The following is a 14,412-nucleotide window of genomic DNA, read 5'->3' as shown; positions in this document are numbered from 1 at the left end:
TACATACTAATGAGAAACCTATAAGGAAACACCAAGCTGAAAATCGTGTATTCTTTTCCAACATCCGTCATTGAAGAAACAAAACGAGGCTATTTCAGGTAACTGGATATTTATATATTTTCCAGAATACAAGTTCGAATACTTTCAAAAATGCTACCGTCCCAGTAATTAAAAGCTTTCACTATCGCTTTCCTGTTTCTCGAATTTCCATCAACTATACGATTCCACAACTCATTTCTCTTTTGTTGCTCCTCTTCTGAGCTCTTCTTTCACCAATTCCCTGTTTCCTTCTCTCATTAAAATTCACAGCCATTGTAGTCAACTGGGTGCACTTTTCAATTCGTTTTCTTTTTTCTTTTGGACAAGTCAAAGAGGAATAGACGAGGAGAGCAAGACGACACAAAGAATTTCCAATTTATTGTCTCATTTCGAAACACAGACGAAAATGCAAAAAGACGAAGAAGAAAACCCGATGGGTATTGGATAGGGAAAAAAGACAAGGAGAAGATGGGGAAGTAGTGAAAATAGTCAGGGACCAATGAGATGATGTGTCACCAGTCTCGAGTTGAATTTGTGTTCACACTGGAAGGACGGCGACTGGGCCCGTTCGCTTGAGGAATGACGATTCTGAAATGATGGAGAAGGGTTATTGAAGTTTCAGCAAGATCGATTTGAGTTAGGGTTTCAGAAAATGTGTCGGCATGACCCTGCTTAAAGGGTGCAAAATTTGTGTAATTAAAGCTTGAGTCTTCAGTTATGAAGCTGAAGTCTCACGAGACAAGTCTGGTTCGGTGTAATTGTTTATTATTGTCTCCTTGTTATTGTAGCTAAACTGCGGGAACGGATGTCTTCATTTTTTGATGGAACAGGTAAAAAATGCTTGAATTATAAGAAAAACTATGAAGACTGTGGAAAGCTCTACATATTAATTAGAGACTTCAGAAAACCCTTTATGATGAATTAGCTTAAATAAGGTTCATAGAATCCGCTCTCATAATCCTACCAAAAAAGAATGGGATATTTAGAAATTTCTTAAAACATAGAGTGTTAGGTGAGATCTCGAAAACATTACAGATTTGATCTTTGGCTATTTCAGAAGTTTCGAAAAATGACGAAAAATATTACTGGATCTTGTTCAACACAGATTCTCTACGTAAATGCGACATTACTTTAACTGACGCATCCTGTATCTTTCTCAGTCATTTCAATTTCAGTATTATCATGGAACCCGTGCTACCCTCACCGTTATCTAATACCGCACCCAATCCAACACCTCATAAAAACCAATCATCAAAGTTTCATTCCTTCACTCACCCATCTCGATTGATGGCCAAATGACTATTCTTTCTAGTCACAGATTGACATAACGGCATAAGCGGAACAAGCAGAAAACAGTTCGATTGTAGTTCCCTCGGTAGACTTCGTTCTCGTGATGTACATGTTGGATCAGCAAGCGTCCCACGGCTGAAATTATTTTCTGATTTCATTCCAGTCTATCATGACTCATTTCCGAAGATCCCCGAAGTTCAGATGAAACATCGAAAGGAGTCAGTGTTGCGTGTGGATATATGGGTTTTCTATGTGTATGTATGTGTGTGTATTCTCTATCTAACCAGAAGAGCCTAATCTCATTTAGGCACAGCACATTTAGCCGGCGGCGCCAAAAAGACGAGAATCAAGAAAGACTCGAAAAAGAGATGCGCTCTTACCGGAAATGATTGACGCCGAGATGTCGCTCCAAAGTTCGTCGGTAGACTACAGACACTGACGGAGAAGGTGTGAAGCGAGATAGAACGCCGACGTTCGTATGTCGACGGGCGTTCGTCAGCCACGTCATGTCGTCTTTTAGGGCTCGCCGATGCCGCTGAAATTTAATGGGCTAATTGAAGTAAACTTGGAACTTTTTTTGATGTTTTCATGTGGCTGAATTAGTTTAACTAAATACCTAAATGCTCAAATACCTTGCTCATCCAGAAATAGAGCACCGGATTCCATACGATTGAGGTCATCGCTATCACGTGTACATTCAGGAGTTTGAAGTACATTTGATCCATGACTAGCACTTTGTAGACACTTTGAAATAGATCGAATCGCATCCCCAGATCTCGGAATAAATTGACAGCAGACAGTGGAAACCAACACGCCATGAATACAATAACCATCAGAATCAACACGTACATCACCCGTCGTTTTCGGACAGCAGTTTGAGCCTGAAATTAATAATAATAGCAAAAAGATATTTAGGGGGCACCCGGAGTTGAACCAGGGACCTCTCGATCTGCAGTCGAATGCTCCACAGGTGAACCGCTGGGGAACACATATGGAACCGCGCGGTGGCGAATATGTGGCTAAAAAGAATGAGGGTTGGGCCCTATATGTGCCCATATGGATCCACGCGCGGTCGGCCGAAAACGTGGGGCGCATATGGAACGCATATGGATAGCATATCAGCATTAATTCTACCAACCGTATTTGGTTGATTATTCTGTATGAAACACTAAAAAGCCCTAATTCATTGTTATGATAGGTATGTAATGTTATTATGTTGTTTCACTATTCCTTTTTTCAACTTGTTCACTTCCCATTTCTCGGACTTGTACATTTTCTCCGTTCTTTCTCGAAGTTCTTCATTTTTCAAACAGATAATGGCAATACTTCATGAAAAATTGAAAATCACATACGATTTCATATAAATATTATATATATATACTTACCATACCGAAGTAAAGAAAAACACAAGACTCGAATTTCTCGACAAAAAGCTAAAATTTAAGTTTATTGAGAAAAGAACAACTTTTGTATTGAAAAAAATAAGTTTCCGTAAGTTGAAATAACTTTATTTTTATTTTTGAAGTTTGCCATTATCTGTTTTGTGCAAAAAGAATGAAGAAAATAGGTGAAAACTTCGAGAAACGGAGAAAATGGGCCCGGACTTATAGAAAAAATGTCGCGTCGATTTACGGTAAACAACACGCCCACGTGTAATTCCGGAGTTTCGTTGCGGCGGCCGGCCGCCACCCTCAAATATGGACCATACATGGAACGTATATGGGAGCTATATGGGTGCACGCGCTGCCAGTACACAGAAAAGACGACCACACATATACGCCACACGCGCGGTCCACGTTTCATTTATGGACACATATAGGACGCTATTCTGGCACCTTCACACATAGGATTCCCAGCGGTTCACCTGTGTCTGCCACTGAGCTATACCCCCGCTTGAGAACGTTCTTTATAGCGCTTGTCAAATCGCCGTGAGAAAGGAATCCGATTCATAAATAATAGAGACCACAGACGGCCACTTTGTACAATTCGTCAAACACCCTATTTGTCAAACAAAAATCGGAAAAAAGATATTTAGGGGGCACCCGGAGTTGAACCAGGGACCTCTCGATCTGCAGTCGAATGCTCTGCCACTGAGCTATACCCCCGATGTTTGACCATAGTTTACGAAACCGTCATAAAACTGGACGCCTAGCTGTCCACTACTGTCTGCGTCTCACCTGTTGTGCCGCAGTTAACATTGATCCCTCGTCGACCAGCCAGTCGGTTCGCACCTGCAAACATTACGGCTTTTTTATAGGATCTTTCGAGTGTGGTGCCTACCTTTTGTAATATTTTCCAATAGCAAAAAGACATGATTAGTGCTGGAACTATCAGCTGAATAATAAGTAAACTTGTAGTGTAGCTCAGTTTCGATAATTCATCAGATTGCCAGTTGAATTCACCACAAAACTGAAAATAGATTGAAAATTTCAGGTTCAATTACTATAAAAACTCACATCTCCACATAGTGTCACATTCTCAATAACCATAGTTTTCAAGTTTTGAGAATAGTATAGTGGGTAGCTAGCCAGAAATGCCACGACCCAGGTGAACATCAGCAGCCACTGAAAATAATGTTTTCGACAGTTAAGAAAACAAATTGAAACAAGATAGATTATATTTGTTCAGAAGAAGAACATTAATATAGATGTATTACTAACTAACTAGTAAGTTACTAAATAGGGCAACCAAACTTTCAGTACTGTGAAAAATAAAAGTTACGCAAGAATTTTCAAATAATTTTTCGCGGGCTGAAACGCAAGTTCGGCAGGGGATCGCAATTGACTTTTTCTAGGTTGAAAAAAGCAAAAGATGAAAATATACTGTGAAAAACGTTGCAAAAATTGATTAAACCCAGAATTTATCTTGAAACTTAATGTTGTTCGTTAAAAAAGTCAGGTGTATCCGCGTCGCTTGCAGTTTAAGCTCCGCCCACGATTCCCTGCCGCACTTGCGTTTCAGCTCACGAACAAAAATTGGAAATTCTTGCGAAACGTTTATGTTTTCACAGTAGGCTCCTGGCTTGGAACTCGATCAAATAGACCAGCCAAACTTTCAGCATGTTAATTTTCTCCAGAAGAAATGACCTAACTCAAACATTAGCTATCACGAGAAACAGATAAGATTCTGTTAAATTTTCTTTACTAGAATCAGTTTCAAACAAAATTTTCTACCAATTGAATATTCAGAAATTTAAATAAAACTCACCCTCGCATGCCTATCCGACCATGGTTCCCTCAATGGTGTCACTATACTCCTATATCGGTCAATTGCAATGTAGCACAAAGACCACGAAGAAATGAGAACTGAAAAAAGAAATACGGAAATTAAATGTCAGTCTGCTGGTCTTCAAAGAGTTCCCGCTTTGCAAAAAGAGTGTTTTTTCGGACTCGCTGGTCCAAAAAGAAGATCTACCGAAAGGAGACAATTGAGTTGTTCCAATCGACTAGATCCCCCTCCGTTCATTCTACTTCCCAATTTCTACCAATTCTCACCCGAAAATGCTTGACAAGCGGGAACCAATTTACACATAAATATGCCGAACATCCATCGTTTCATAAATGCCAACACTGGAGTTATCGGGACGGCAGTGATGCAGAGAAGCTGGAAAGATAGGGGAGGATATAGTGTGGGAGATACATGGATTGGGCTTACCAGATCAGAAACCGCCAAGTTGATTAGAAAGATGTTGGCCACTGATAGTTTTTTTCGGAGTAGTATAGATGATATTAAAAGTCCATTTCCAATTACTCCGGTAACAAAGATAAATGTGTATAAGGAAGAGTAGGCAAGCTGAAATTATGAGGTTCAATATTTCTCGCATAACCCCATAACTGTTTTTTAAAACCAAATAATAGTATTGTCCTGAATTCGTAATACTGATGTCCTAAGTTCCAATTAACATCGTTTTCGTTTAGCCAGGGTTCTAGAATCTTTATTTCAAAATTCCCGATTTCAACATGAGCATTACTCTCGTGGGACTTCCTATCAGATCGGGAGTGCCAACGACGTTTCGGAATTAGGAGGATGACTAGATTTTTGATACTTTAAGCATGGTTTCAATTGGCTAAGTGTATGTGACCCTTCTAATTCTAAAAAACTACGGTTTTAAATTTTATATCTCAATTTAAAATAAAAATAAATGCAACTTAAAACTCACCCGAACCTCCAATAGGACCGTCCAATCATTGAACTGTTTGAGTATAGCATTCACATCGATACAATTATGCTCTTCGGCCACTTCCATATTCATGAATTCCGTTTTGATCCTGGAAAAAAAAACAGAGAAGTATGGTGATGTCTGAATCCTCTCGACTCTTCTAGAAAGAGAAGGAGGAGTCAAGGAGGAGTCGAAGATGATGATGAGAAAAGGAGAAGAAAAGGAGAAGGAATCTGTGGTGCGTGAGATTCGAACATTTGTTTTGTTTTTTTTTTTTCGTTGTTTCACGGACAATGAACAAGATAGAGATAGATATACAGGGACAGGAGAGTTGATGACTTGGGAATTGCCAAGGAAAATTGTATGCAGATGTAATCAAGGCGAGAGGAAAAATCAAATTATGAAGTCAATGCGTGCGGAGAGAGACAATGGAGCAGTGAAATAAGAAAATGTGAATTTTAGATACAATTTCCACAAACCGTAAAACTGTATTATAAAACTGTATTATACGACCTTGCCTCCAGAAAATTATAACAATATTTTTTTTGTTTTTGACTTTTTTTTCTGATTTGACATTCTAGTTTTTGAGTATTTTTAGACGTCGTTGTCCCCAGATTCGGAAAAAAGTTACTTGTTATCAGACATTTTTCTGAAATTGAAACAACTATGTTTCTTTGAGTCAGAAAATTTTCGTTAATAGTAAAAAAAACATAATTCAAAATAATTTTCAAAGAAAAAAGCCGTTGGGCACCGCGCGGTGTTCGCACAGCTTTTGCATACCGTACCTCATATCGCAAAAAAATGTTCGGACTGCTTCAAATTTTTGAGCCTGGATGCGGATGCAGTTCTATTGCAGGTGTCGTTATAATACAGTTTTTACGGGATGATACGACCCTACCTGTATTTTCGTTTATGCTTAAGAGAAGAGTTTTTTAAATGCAAGTTTCGTAGCCGCGAGAAAATGCGTCAAACGCGCGACAAACCTAGCTGGTAACTTTATCTAAAAATTTATTGTAGTTGGTCTGTATCTCTATCAGAAAGTTGGTATAAATTGGGATTTCGGAAAATATACAGACTTGCTAAAATACCCGTAAAAATAATTACGGTTGTAACAAACACTAAAGAAAGGATTGACAGTAAGAAAATTGTAATTTAAGAAGCCGATATTTAGTAACTTGAATATCTTCTTTGAAAGCTTCTACTGGAAGTCTGTTTTTATTTCGAGACGACAATAATGATTAAAACAAGTATCGAAGTCTGGAATTTGGTTGTCTCCTTATCTTCTTATTTGCACAGCTAAGAAGCTTTGATACCTCTTGGATGGAAACTACAAATAAAAATAAACCATTTTTCTAACACCCCACCTATTTACTAACAAAAAAATATGCAATCACAGCTGAAAAGTATAAACCTCTAAAAACAATCTATTTTTTCTTAAGAAGGAACACGCAACAATTTGTGATCTATTTCTTCCTATTCTGTGCCCCATCTCCGTTACCCAAAATTCAATTGAAAGTCCTCTCAATTTACATACGCAAAGTGACTCAGAGAAAAAAAGAAGGGACTCTTTTCTCTTTGTGCTCCATTTTGCAATTCAATTGTCTTTGAGCACTTGAAATCGACCGCCCCGTCGTGATGATAGAATACTATTGTTCCTCATTGACTTGTGATTTTCGATAGATAAGAGAGAGAGAATAAAGTTGTTTAGAAAATTTAGGTTTCTGATGACTCTTTTATCATAAGGGTTTCTAGATATCTTGGTTCAGCCAAAATGGGCAAGAAATTATTACAGTAATCACGTTGCCGGTCAGATGACATAACTTTTTCTGAAAATTCCTAGCATACTGATACTAAATACCAAAGAACATCCTACTCAGGAATTTCATAAATTACTTGAAATAATTTGAGTACCCTAACAAGGCTAGGCTTCTCCTGATCATTCTGATTTCAATCTTGTTTCGATGAGTTGGAGAAAAAAACACGAACACAATACCTCGAAAAAGTCAAAAAAAATTCGTCGAACACATAAAAGTTGTTGTTATGCAACAAGTGGATATATTCGAAAAGCAGAATAAAAAGAAGCTTCATCATATTCGTCAGATTCACATTTTGGTGCCATAGAAATAGATGGTCATAAACTACAGCTCCGCTTTCTTTTTTTCTCGGGAGTGGCTATTTTGTCTATATTTGTTTCCCAGTAGATTTTTTTGGATGATCATGAAAGCTCAGGCCATCGAAAACAAAATAAAACTTTTAATAATCCAACAAGGAAACTGAAAATGAAAGATTATTTTTAAATTGAGATTGGAAGATGGAGAATTTGAGAATTCGAGTACTCAAGACATGGGAATTTCAGCATTGTTTTCAAATGGGAACTTTCATTTGGATGCAGTGGGTATCAGGAAACGAAATTCTTGCAGAAGAATGACTTGATTCAATTAGTGAATAACAATCAAGAGTGAGGGTGGAAAGTCATCATTCAAAAGAAAAAGTTCCTCGTGGAAAGTCTGAGATCTTAAAGCGAAAATGTCAGATAATAACTGTGGTAGTAGATAAATTCCCAGTACATACAGACAAATCAAATAATGCTGAAACTCTGTTGATGGAAACTGTATAATATGTGAAACAAACATGCAAATTGGACAAGCTTACTCTAATCACGAGTTAGTCTAAAAATAAAAATAAAGTAGTGATGATTGTGTATGTAAGCATACTTGCGAACCGGGGCAAAACGGGCCAACACGGGTAGCTTGCTTAAAAGGCAATTCTATGGGCTAAACAATATACCAAAATGTAGAGTTCTATATCCGTGACCTGCTACGGGTCGGATGGCTTGTCGTTAATATGCCACGGTCCGGATAAAGTGTCACAACCACGGAAATGGTCAAAAAAGTCTTTCTAGCTCGGCCCATTAACAAATTTCTATCCGGTCTGTAGTAGGTCAGTGACATAGAACTGGCCGAGATCTACATTTTGGTAAATTTTTCAGCTCAAAACTTTTTCTTTTAAGCGAGTTACGAGCTGGCACGTTTCGGCCCATGTTTACCCGGTTTGCAAGTATGCTTATAAGTTTATTAGAAAAAAGCTACTGGCAGGTGTGTCATGACAGTACATGAAAAAAACAACTGCAGAAGAAAACTATCAAAATATGCAGCATTTATATATTCGTTTTAAAGATTAATGATTAATAAACATACAATATTATTATAGTCATTTCTGTCAAATAAACCTTCCATAAAGGTATCTCAGTGAAATCATCTAGCAAAGGCTTCCCACATAGCGTAATGTAAAAGAGATGTTAAGCCGAAGGGGTGGGAGATCGAACAATTAGATCCATAAACGTTTGGGAATGGGTACACAATCGAAGATCTTAAGTCTCGATTTTTGATAGATCAAGTCTGACATTCGGATCTTTTCGTGCCACGTCAAGAGGTGATGTTGGATAACAAAGAATAGACAAAATACGAGAAAAATGTAGAAGGTGATGAATGTGATCGAGTACGTCGAGTTGTCGCCTCCTTGAGAAGGAGAACGAAATGGAAATGGAATAGACGGAGTAAGTTTGTCGGTGGACAAGAAGGAGAAGAAGAAAAAGAAATGGAGATAGATGGAGCACGAAGAAGGGGTGTGTGTGCTCGGATAGGTGGAAAATGGGTTATTTGGAGAATGAAGAAAGAAGAAGAAGCAGAAGCACAGGGGACAGATGATGATGATGATGATGAACCTCGTCGTGGAGAAAGAAGAAATGGAAGGGGAGGAGGACTAGCCAAAATAGTAGATGCTCCTTCTCTTTCCTTCTGCTTTTTCTCCGGGAGACCGCTCCTCCCAAATTACGTTTCATGAAGATGATGATGGTGATGATGATGGCCCCTGAGCACACACACACACAAAGTTGTTGGTGTCGATGAAAATGATGATGATGATGAGTGGGGGAGGGATGGGATGGAGGGAACTAAAAAACTTTTGGTCGATGAAATAGGCTGTGTTTTAGATGTGCAGTCATAAAATGTGGGTGGAGTGAGAAGAGCCGAGTTTTTATGGTATTGCAGAAGTGTGGCAGTCCACACTGAATTCGCTTTGGATAAGTAGTAGTAGTAGTAGTTTAGAAATTCCGAGATTTTATGAGAGGGATAGGATAGACAAATAGTCGGAGCTTCAGACTTTTTTGGGCAAAAAAATTTGCAGTACGGAATAAATATAGCCTGATTATGACTGGAGTTTTGCCAAAAACTGGAAGTGTCTATAGACTGTAAACGTCAGGTACAGTAATGGAGGTTTTGGGCGAGTCAATGAATTAGATTTAACATCAGTACAACACCTTTCATATAGTTTACCTACAGTTATGAACGTGATTATAAAGTATCTTTCACCGCGCCACGGTGCGCCTGACTCGCTTGTACATACTCTTTAAACATAGATAATGTTCTACTGAACTCCTTCTTTATACAAATCTTTATTACTTTGATCCCCTCTCAAAAAATAAATAAATTATTTATTATCACATCTCATTCCCATTATTGATATCTTTGTACTCCGTGTACAGCCCTTTCGCCACTTCCTTTTCTACATTTTTCTCAATTATCGGAGAAATGCTTCTCACTGATTGCCGACGTGGCGGTTCTTCCTGAAATTTTGAAATTGAAATCAGAGAGATTCTCAATACTCACAGGTGTCTTCTTTCTCTGCGCTGAAACACTCAATCCAGATTCTTCTCCCAATAACCAGAAGGTTTCCATGACCCCTTTCCCTTTGATGATTACTTCACCTCGAGATTCTGTTTTGAACCCTCCGACCACTTGAGTCAGCATTTTGTTAGCTTCAGCAGTGACATGAATTTGACCAGCTGAAACACAAGTTATAGAAATACTTGAATGTTTAAGGTAACTCACGTTTCCCATTACTCTCCATCCGACTCGCTGTATTTACTGCATCTCCAAAGAGACAATAACGAGGCATTGTGAGTCCAACTACACCAGCAACCACGGATCCTGAAATAAAAACACTTTTAGTTGCCCTCTTCAGAATGTTTCATACCACAATTGATTCCGATTCTCAGATTGATTCTTTCTGCTGGTAGATGCTGCACTCGGAAGTATTGTAGACTCGACAGAAACCCTAAAGCCATCCGAGCGATATGGCGGATATGTTCATTTCCATTACGATGGGGTAATCCGGATACACATAGGTAACCATCTCCAATTGTTTCAACCTATAAAATATTTCTTGCAATCATAGCAACCGCATGCTTTGGTAACCTTATACACATCATTCTGCTCAATGATACCATCGAAAATCGTGTACAAGTCATTCAACAACGTAACAACTTGTAGTGGAGTACACTTCCCAGCCAGCGTGGTGAACTGAACAACATCCGAAAAGAATATCGTGACTTGCTCGAAAGTCTCAGGTTCGACAGTTTGTCCTAGCTTCAGTTTGTCTGCTACCATTCTGAAATAGTTTTCAGTTTAAGTTTCCAAAGGCCAATTCTCTGAAATAAAACACTCACTTTGGCAACATTCTGTACAACAAAACATCCGATTTCTTCTTCTCCTCAACAAGTTCTTTGGTTCTATCCGATACTTCTTCCTCGAGAGTTGATGCGTAAGTTTCCAACATGTTGAACACATGATCCATTAAATTGGATTTCCTGCCATCTCTCATTCCATTCAAGTGACTGCGTACTTGCTCGATGGATGGTCTCTCCGATGGTCTCTCTGTCCAGCAGTCCCGAATTAGATGCAACTGAAAAGGCATTTAATGATGTTTCCCCCGCACTCAAAACCTACCAATGCCGGATTAATCTCCACTGTCTCACTTGTCTCCAAAGACGGTCTCATTGGATTGTGACCTCCTTTCTTCACTTGATAAATTATAACATCTGGTTTCTCTTTTCTGTTCTCCAAATCAAAAGCAGACGATCTTGTGAGAATCTCCGAACAAATGATACCAAAACTATAAATATCTCCTTCAGATGTCTTCTCTCCACTCTCATTCCTCAAATGTTCCGGTGCCGTCCATAGCAAATCTTCTTTCTTCGGGTTCTCAAATGTTCTCACTGCTTTTAAACCGTAACCAGAAATTTTAATTTGCCACCGATCATCGATAAGACAACATCGGGATGTCAAATGTCCATGATACTTCAAGAAAGAGTTATGAATGAAAGATAAACCATTTGAAATATCGCGGATTAGAGAGAACATAAAGAAGCTGTCCATTTGCATTGAACTTTTGCTGATCACATCTGAAAGTGATCCTCTCGAACAGAATCTCCATAGTGATAGCAACTGTGGTCCATCCAAGCAGAGTCCAATAAACTTGTTCAGGTTATCATTGTCAAAGTTTCTCATTTGCCTGAATTCTGCTTTTTCATTTGTGTCAAACATGAGAATCAGGTCATGTTTTCTGGCTGCTGTGATGTCTTGCTTGTAATAGTAGAATATGAAATTTGTGGTCTCGGAACGGCTTTCAATCGTAATTTTTGTAGATGTAGATGGCCCACTTGCAAATGAATGCATACTTGCTTCAGCTTTGGATTTCGATTGGATCTGTTGAAGTTCGATGAACGGAACTTGCCATAGCAGATCCTGACGCTCCATTTCTTTCTTTTTCATGCTGAAAACCTTATCTTCATCAAAGTATGAATCACTCGTGGTTGTTATTCTTCTCCTTTGTAATAAGATGACTAACCCATCATTATTCTCAAACAATAACACCAAATGTCATATCACCCAAGAACTCACTGAATTGTATAAAGAAGCCCCGCACATCCCGCCAACAAAGCTGCAATAACAATCAAAGCGGCGATTATGGTATAGATGAGATAGTCTTTCACGAAATCCGGAGGGCACTCGTTTCCAGAGAATCCACATATCGGACGAGACTTCGGTCTGACTCCGCCTTTCCATAGTACGGATTCACTACTGTAGAATGGTGTGTACTCCTGAAAGCTATTTTAAGATTTGCTACCAATAAACAAAGCTTACCACTTGGTTTCCATTCACTAAAAGGCTTGCAGCAATGTACGGAAGGAGAGAAGAGTTCATTGCAAACATGTAAACTTGAACAATCCGACTTCCAGTCTCATCCAGGGTTACTGAGGATCCACCGACACCTCTAAACGTCATACCAATGCTGCTCATAATCAAAGAACCATTTTTCAGATCGGTGGCTGATGGGTTCATTGCAAGAGACTTGTTGAGAGCCACTGCATAGGAGTAGAACGCATCAAACAATTGACCGGCATAGGTAGCGGACTGAAATATTATAGGGTTTTCAATTTGAGTCAACTTCATCGAAAACACAACTCACAACTTTATAGGTAGAATTTGCACAATCCTGTACACAGTTGAATGGTTGCTCGGACATTCTTTCAATAACTTGGGTTGTGAAATTTAAAAACTCTGGAGTTTTCGTCGGTGGTTCTCCCATATTCTAAAAACACTCGATTAGACTGGCTGCACCAAGTTTTAAACCTACATCACAAATGTACAGTACTCGTCCATAAGCTGCTCGAATCTGGTCAGTAGTAAGACCAGTCACAAAACTTCCATCACTATCATCCCAAGAGTAGTGTAGTCCACCATTTGCCTCATCAACATCTGAATTACTATCTTCAACATTATGGGGGTATTACAAGTTCAAGGCTAGCTAGAGTTCGCCTAACTAATTTTAATTTTTATAAAAACGGCTACATATATATTCTCACTCACAAAAGCCTCTGGACTGGGGTTCAGCGAATATGTAAACATATTCATCGTTAGACATTTCTGCGAGTACTGTAGCGGATACAAAAGCCTTCTTGAATCCTTTCCCGCCAGCAAAACATGTGACAACGACTGTAATTTACTCAAACATTGAAGAATTGTTGCACCTTCACTTACTTCTCCCCCTCTTCGAAATCTCCTTCAAAGCCCTTTTCAACGAATCCATAGTGACTGTTTGGATTTGATACATGTAAGCTAATGTGGTATCTGCATATTCAATTGACATCTTCTCCATGTCATCTTTCATCGCAGCACATTTTTCCTCGTCTCCATCGTTTGAATAAACAAATACGAATTCGTCCCAATCGAATCTTTGCAAAACTTCCCGAACTCCAATCGCCATGCTGAAAAGCTCACTGAATGCAAATAACTCATCACACAAGTGTACCTGTGAGTATCCAACGACAGTGTTACTGTAGTAGGATATCTACTGAAGTTTCCAATGTCAGCTGTCGTGGTAAGACCCCATTCAAAAACTGGAACGTTGTAATAGGCTGAAAGTGAGGCAGTAGATACTCCAGCACGGTTACAAGTTGGACCGATTATCACGTCGACATCGTCGACGTTGATGAGTTCTACAGTTTTTCCAGCGGCAAGACTTTCAGAGCATTCATCGAATTTTACAGTGAAGCTGGAAGATTTTTGGTGTCCCTTCAGGAAACGAATTTCGTATCAAATTTCTTGATGCTCAGTAATTAGTTGTTTTGGGTTAACAAAGACGCCATTAAGGCCCAGGATTCTACATACATTCACGTTCAATAAAACAAAAATCAAAGTCTGCGAAACCATTTCTCTAGCAAGAAGAAGAAAAAACTAACTTGAAATCGTATTCATCCAACAAATGTTCCTCTCTAATCCTATCTCTTGCCACCAAAACCGCCGAAGCAGAAGTCCGATAGCCAACGGCTCTCATCGTAGACGGTGCATCTTTCGAGAACAACAAACCAACTTTTATTTGCTTTGTGAACTGTCCACCAGCAAAATACGGTAGAAGAAAAAACAAAAGAATCATGGTGTTGAAAAGATATAATGAAATAAAAACTGGAATCAGAGAGGGGGAATCTAACGAAACCTCTCAATATATATTTTGATTATAGTGATGAGTACTGCTTTGGTCTCTTCACGAAAAAAGAGGGATTAGGCGGCAAATATCAATCTTCA

General features: G+C 38.9%; 2 protein-coding genes across 2 annotated transcripts; both read right to left on the bottom strand.

The window, feature by feature from the left end:
- Nucleotides 1-551: 551 nt before the first annotated feature.
- On the bottom strand, nucleotides 552-5,575 carry GCK72_017427 (uncharacterized protein; the record flags this gene model as incomplete). The annotated part of the gene is made up of 11 exons (XM_003102273.2): nucleotides 552-627; nucleotides 1,315-1,464; nucleotides 1,710-1,864; nucleotides 1,962-2,210; nucleotides 3,507-3,560; nucleotides 3,610-3,738; nucleotides 3,786-3,893; nucleotides 4,537-4,634; nucleotides 4,824-4,932; nucleotides 4,984-5,121; nucleotides 5,489-5,575. The coding sequence occupies 11 exons, from the start codon at nucleotides 5,573-5,575 to the stop codon at nucleotides 552-554; spliced, it is 1,353 nt and encodes a 450-aa protein (XP_003102321.2).
- A 4,411-nt stretch (nucleotides 5,576-9,986) lies between these two features.
- GCK72_017426 (uncharacterized protein) lies at nucleotides 9,987-14,263 on the bottom strand (the record flags this gene model as incomplete). Its single annotated transcript, XM_053732082.1, has 15 exons — nucleotides 9,987-10,112; nucleotides 10,156-10,331; nucleotides 10,378-10,476; nucleotides 10,523-10,697; nucleotides 10,744-10,936; nucleotides 10,995-11,230; nucleotides 11,275-12,100; nucleotides 12,229-12,428; nucleotides 12,472-12,741; nucleotides 12,797-12,919; nucleotides 12,965-13,086; nucleotides 13,198-13,323; nucleotides 13,369-13,595; nucleotides 13,640-13,882; nucleotides 14,070-14,263. 15 exons carry the CDS (start codon nucleotides 14,261-14,263, stop codon nucleotides 9,987-9,989), a joined length of 3,336 nt encoding a protein of 1,111 aa, XP_053580995.1.
- Nucleotides 14,264-14,412: the final 149 nt, after the last annotated feature.

Source organism: Caenorhabditis remanei, chromosome V (assembly GCF_010183535.1).
Source record: "Caenorhabditis remanei strain PX506 chromosome V, whole genome shotgun sequence".
Lineage (NCBI taxonomy): Eukaryota > Metazoa > Nematoda > Chromadorea > Rhabditida > Rhabditidae > Caenorhabditis > Caenorhabditis remanei.
The sequence above is the reverse complement of the archived record's forward strand: the minus strand, read 5'-3'. Positions and strand labels throughout refer to the sequence as shown.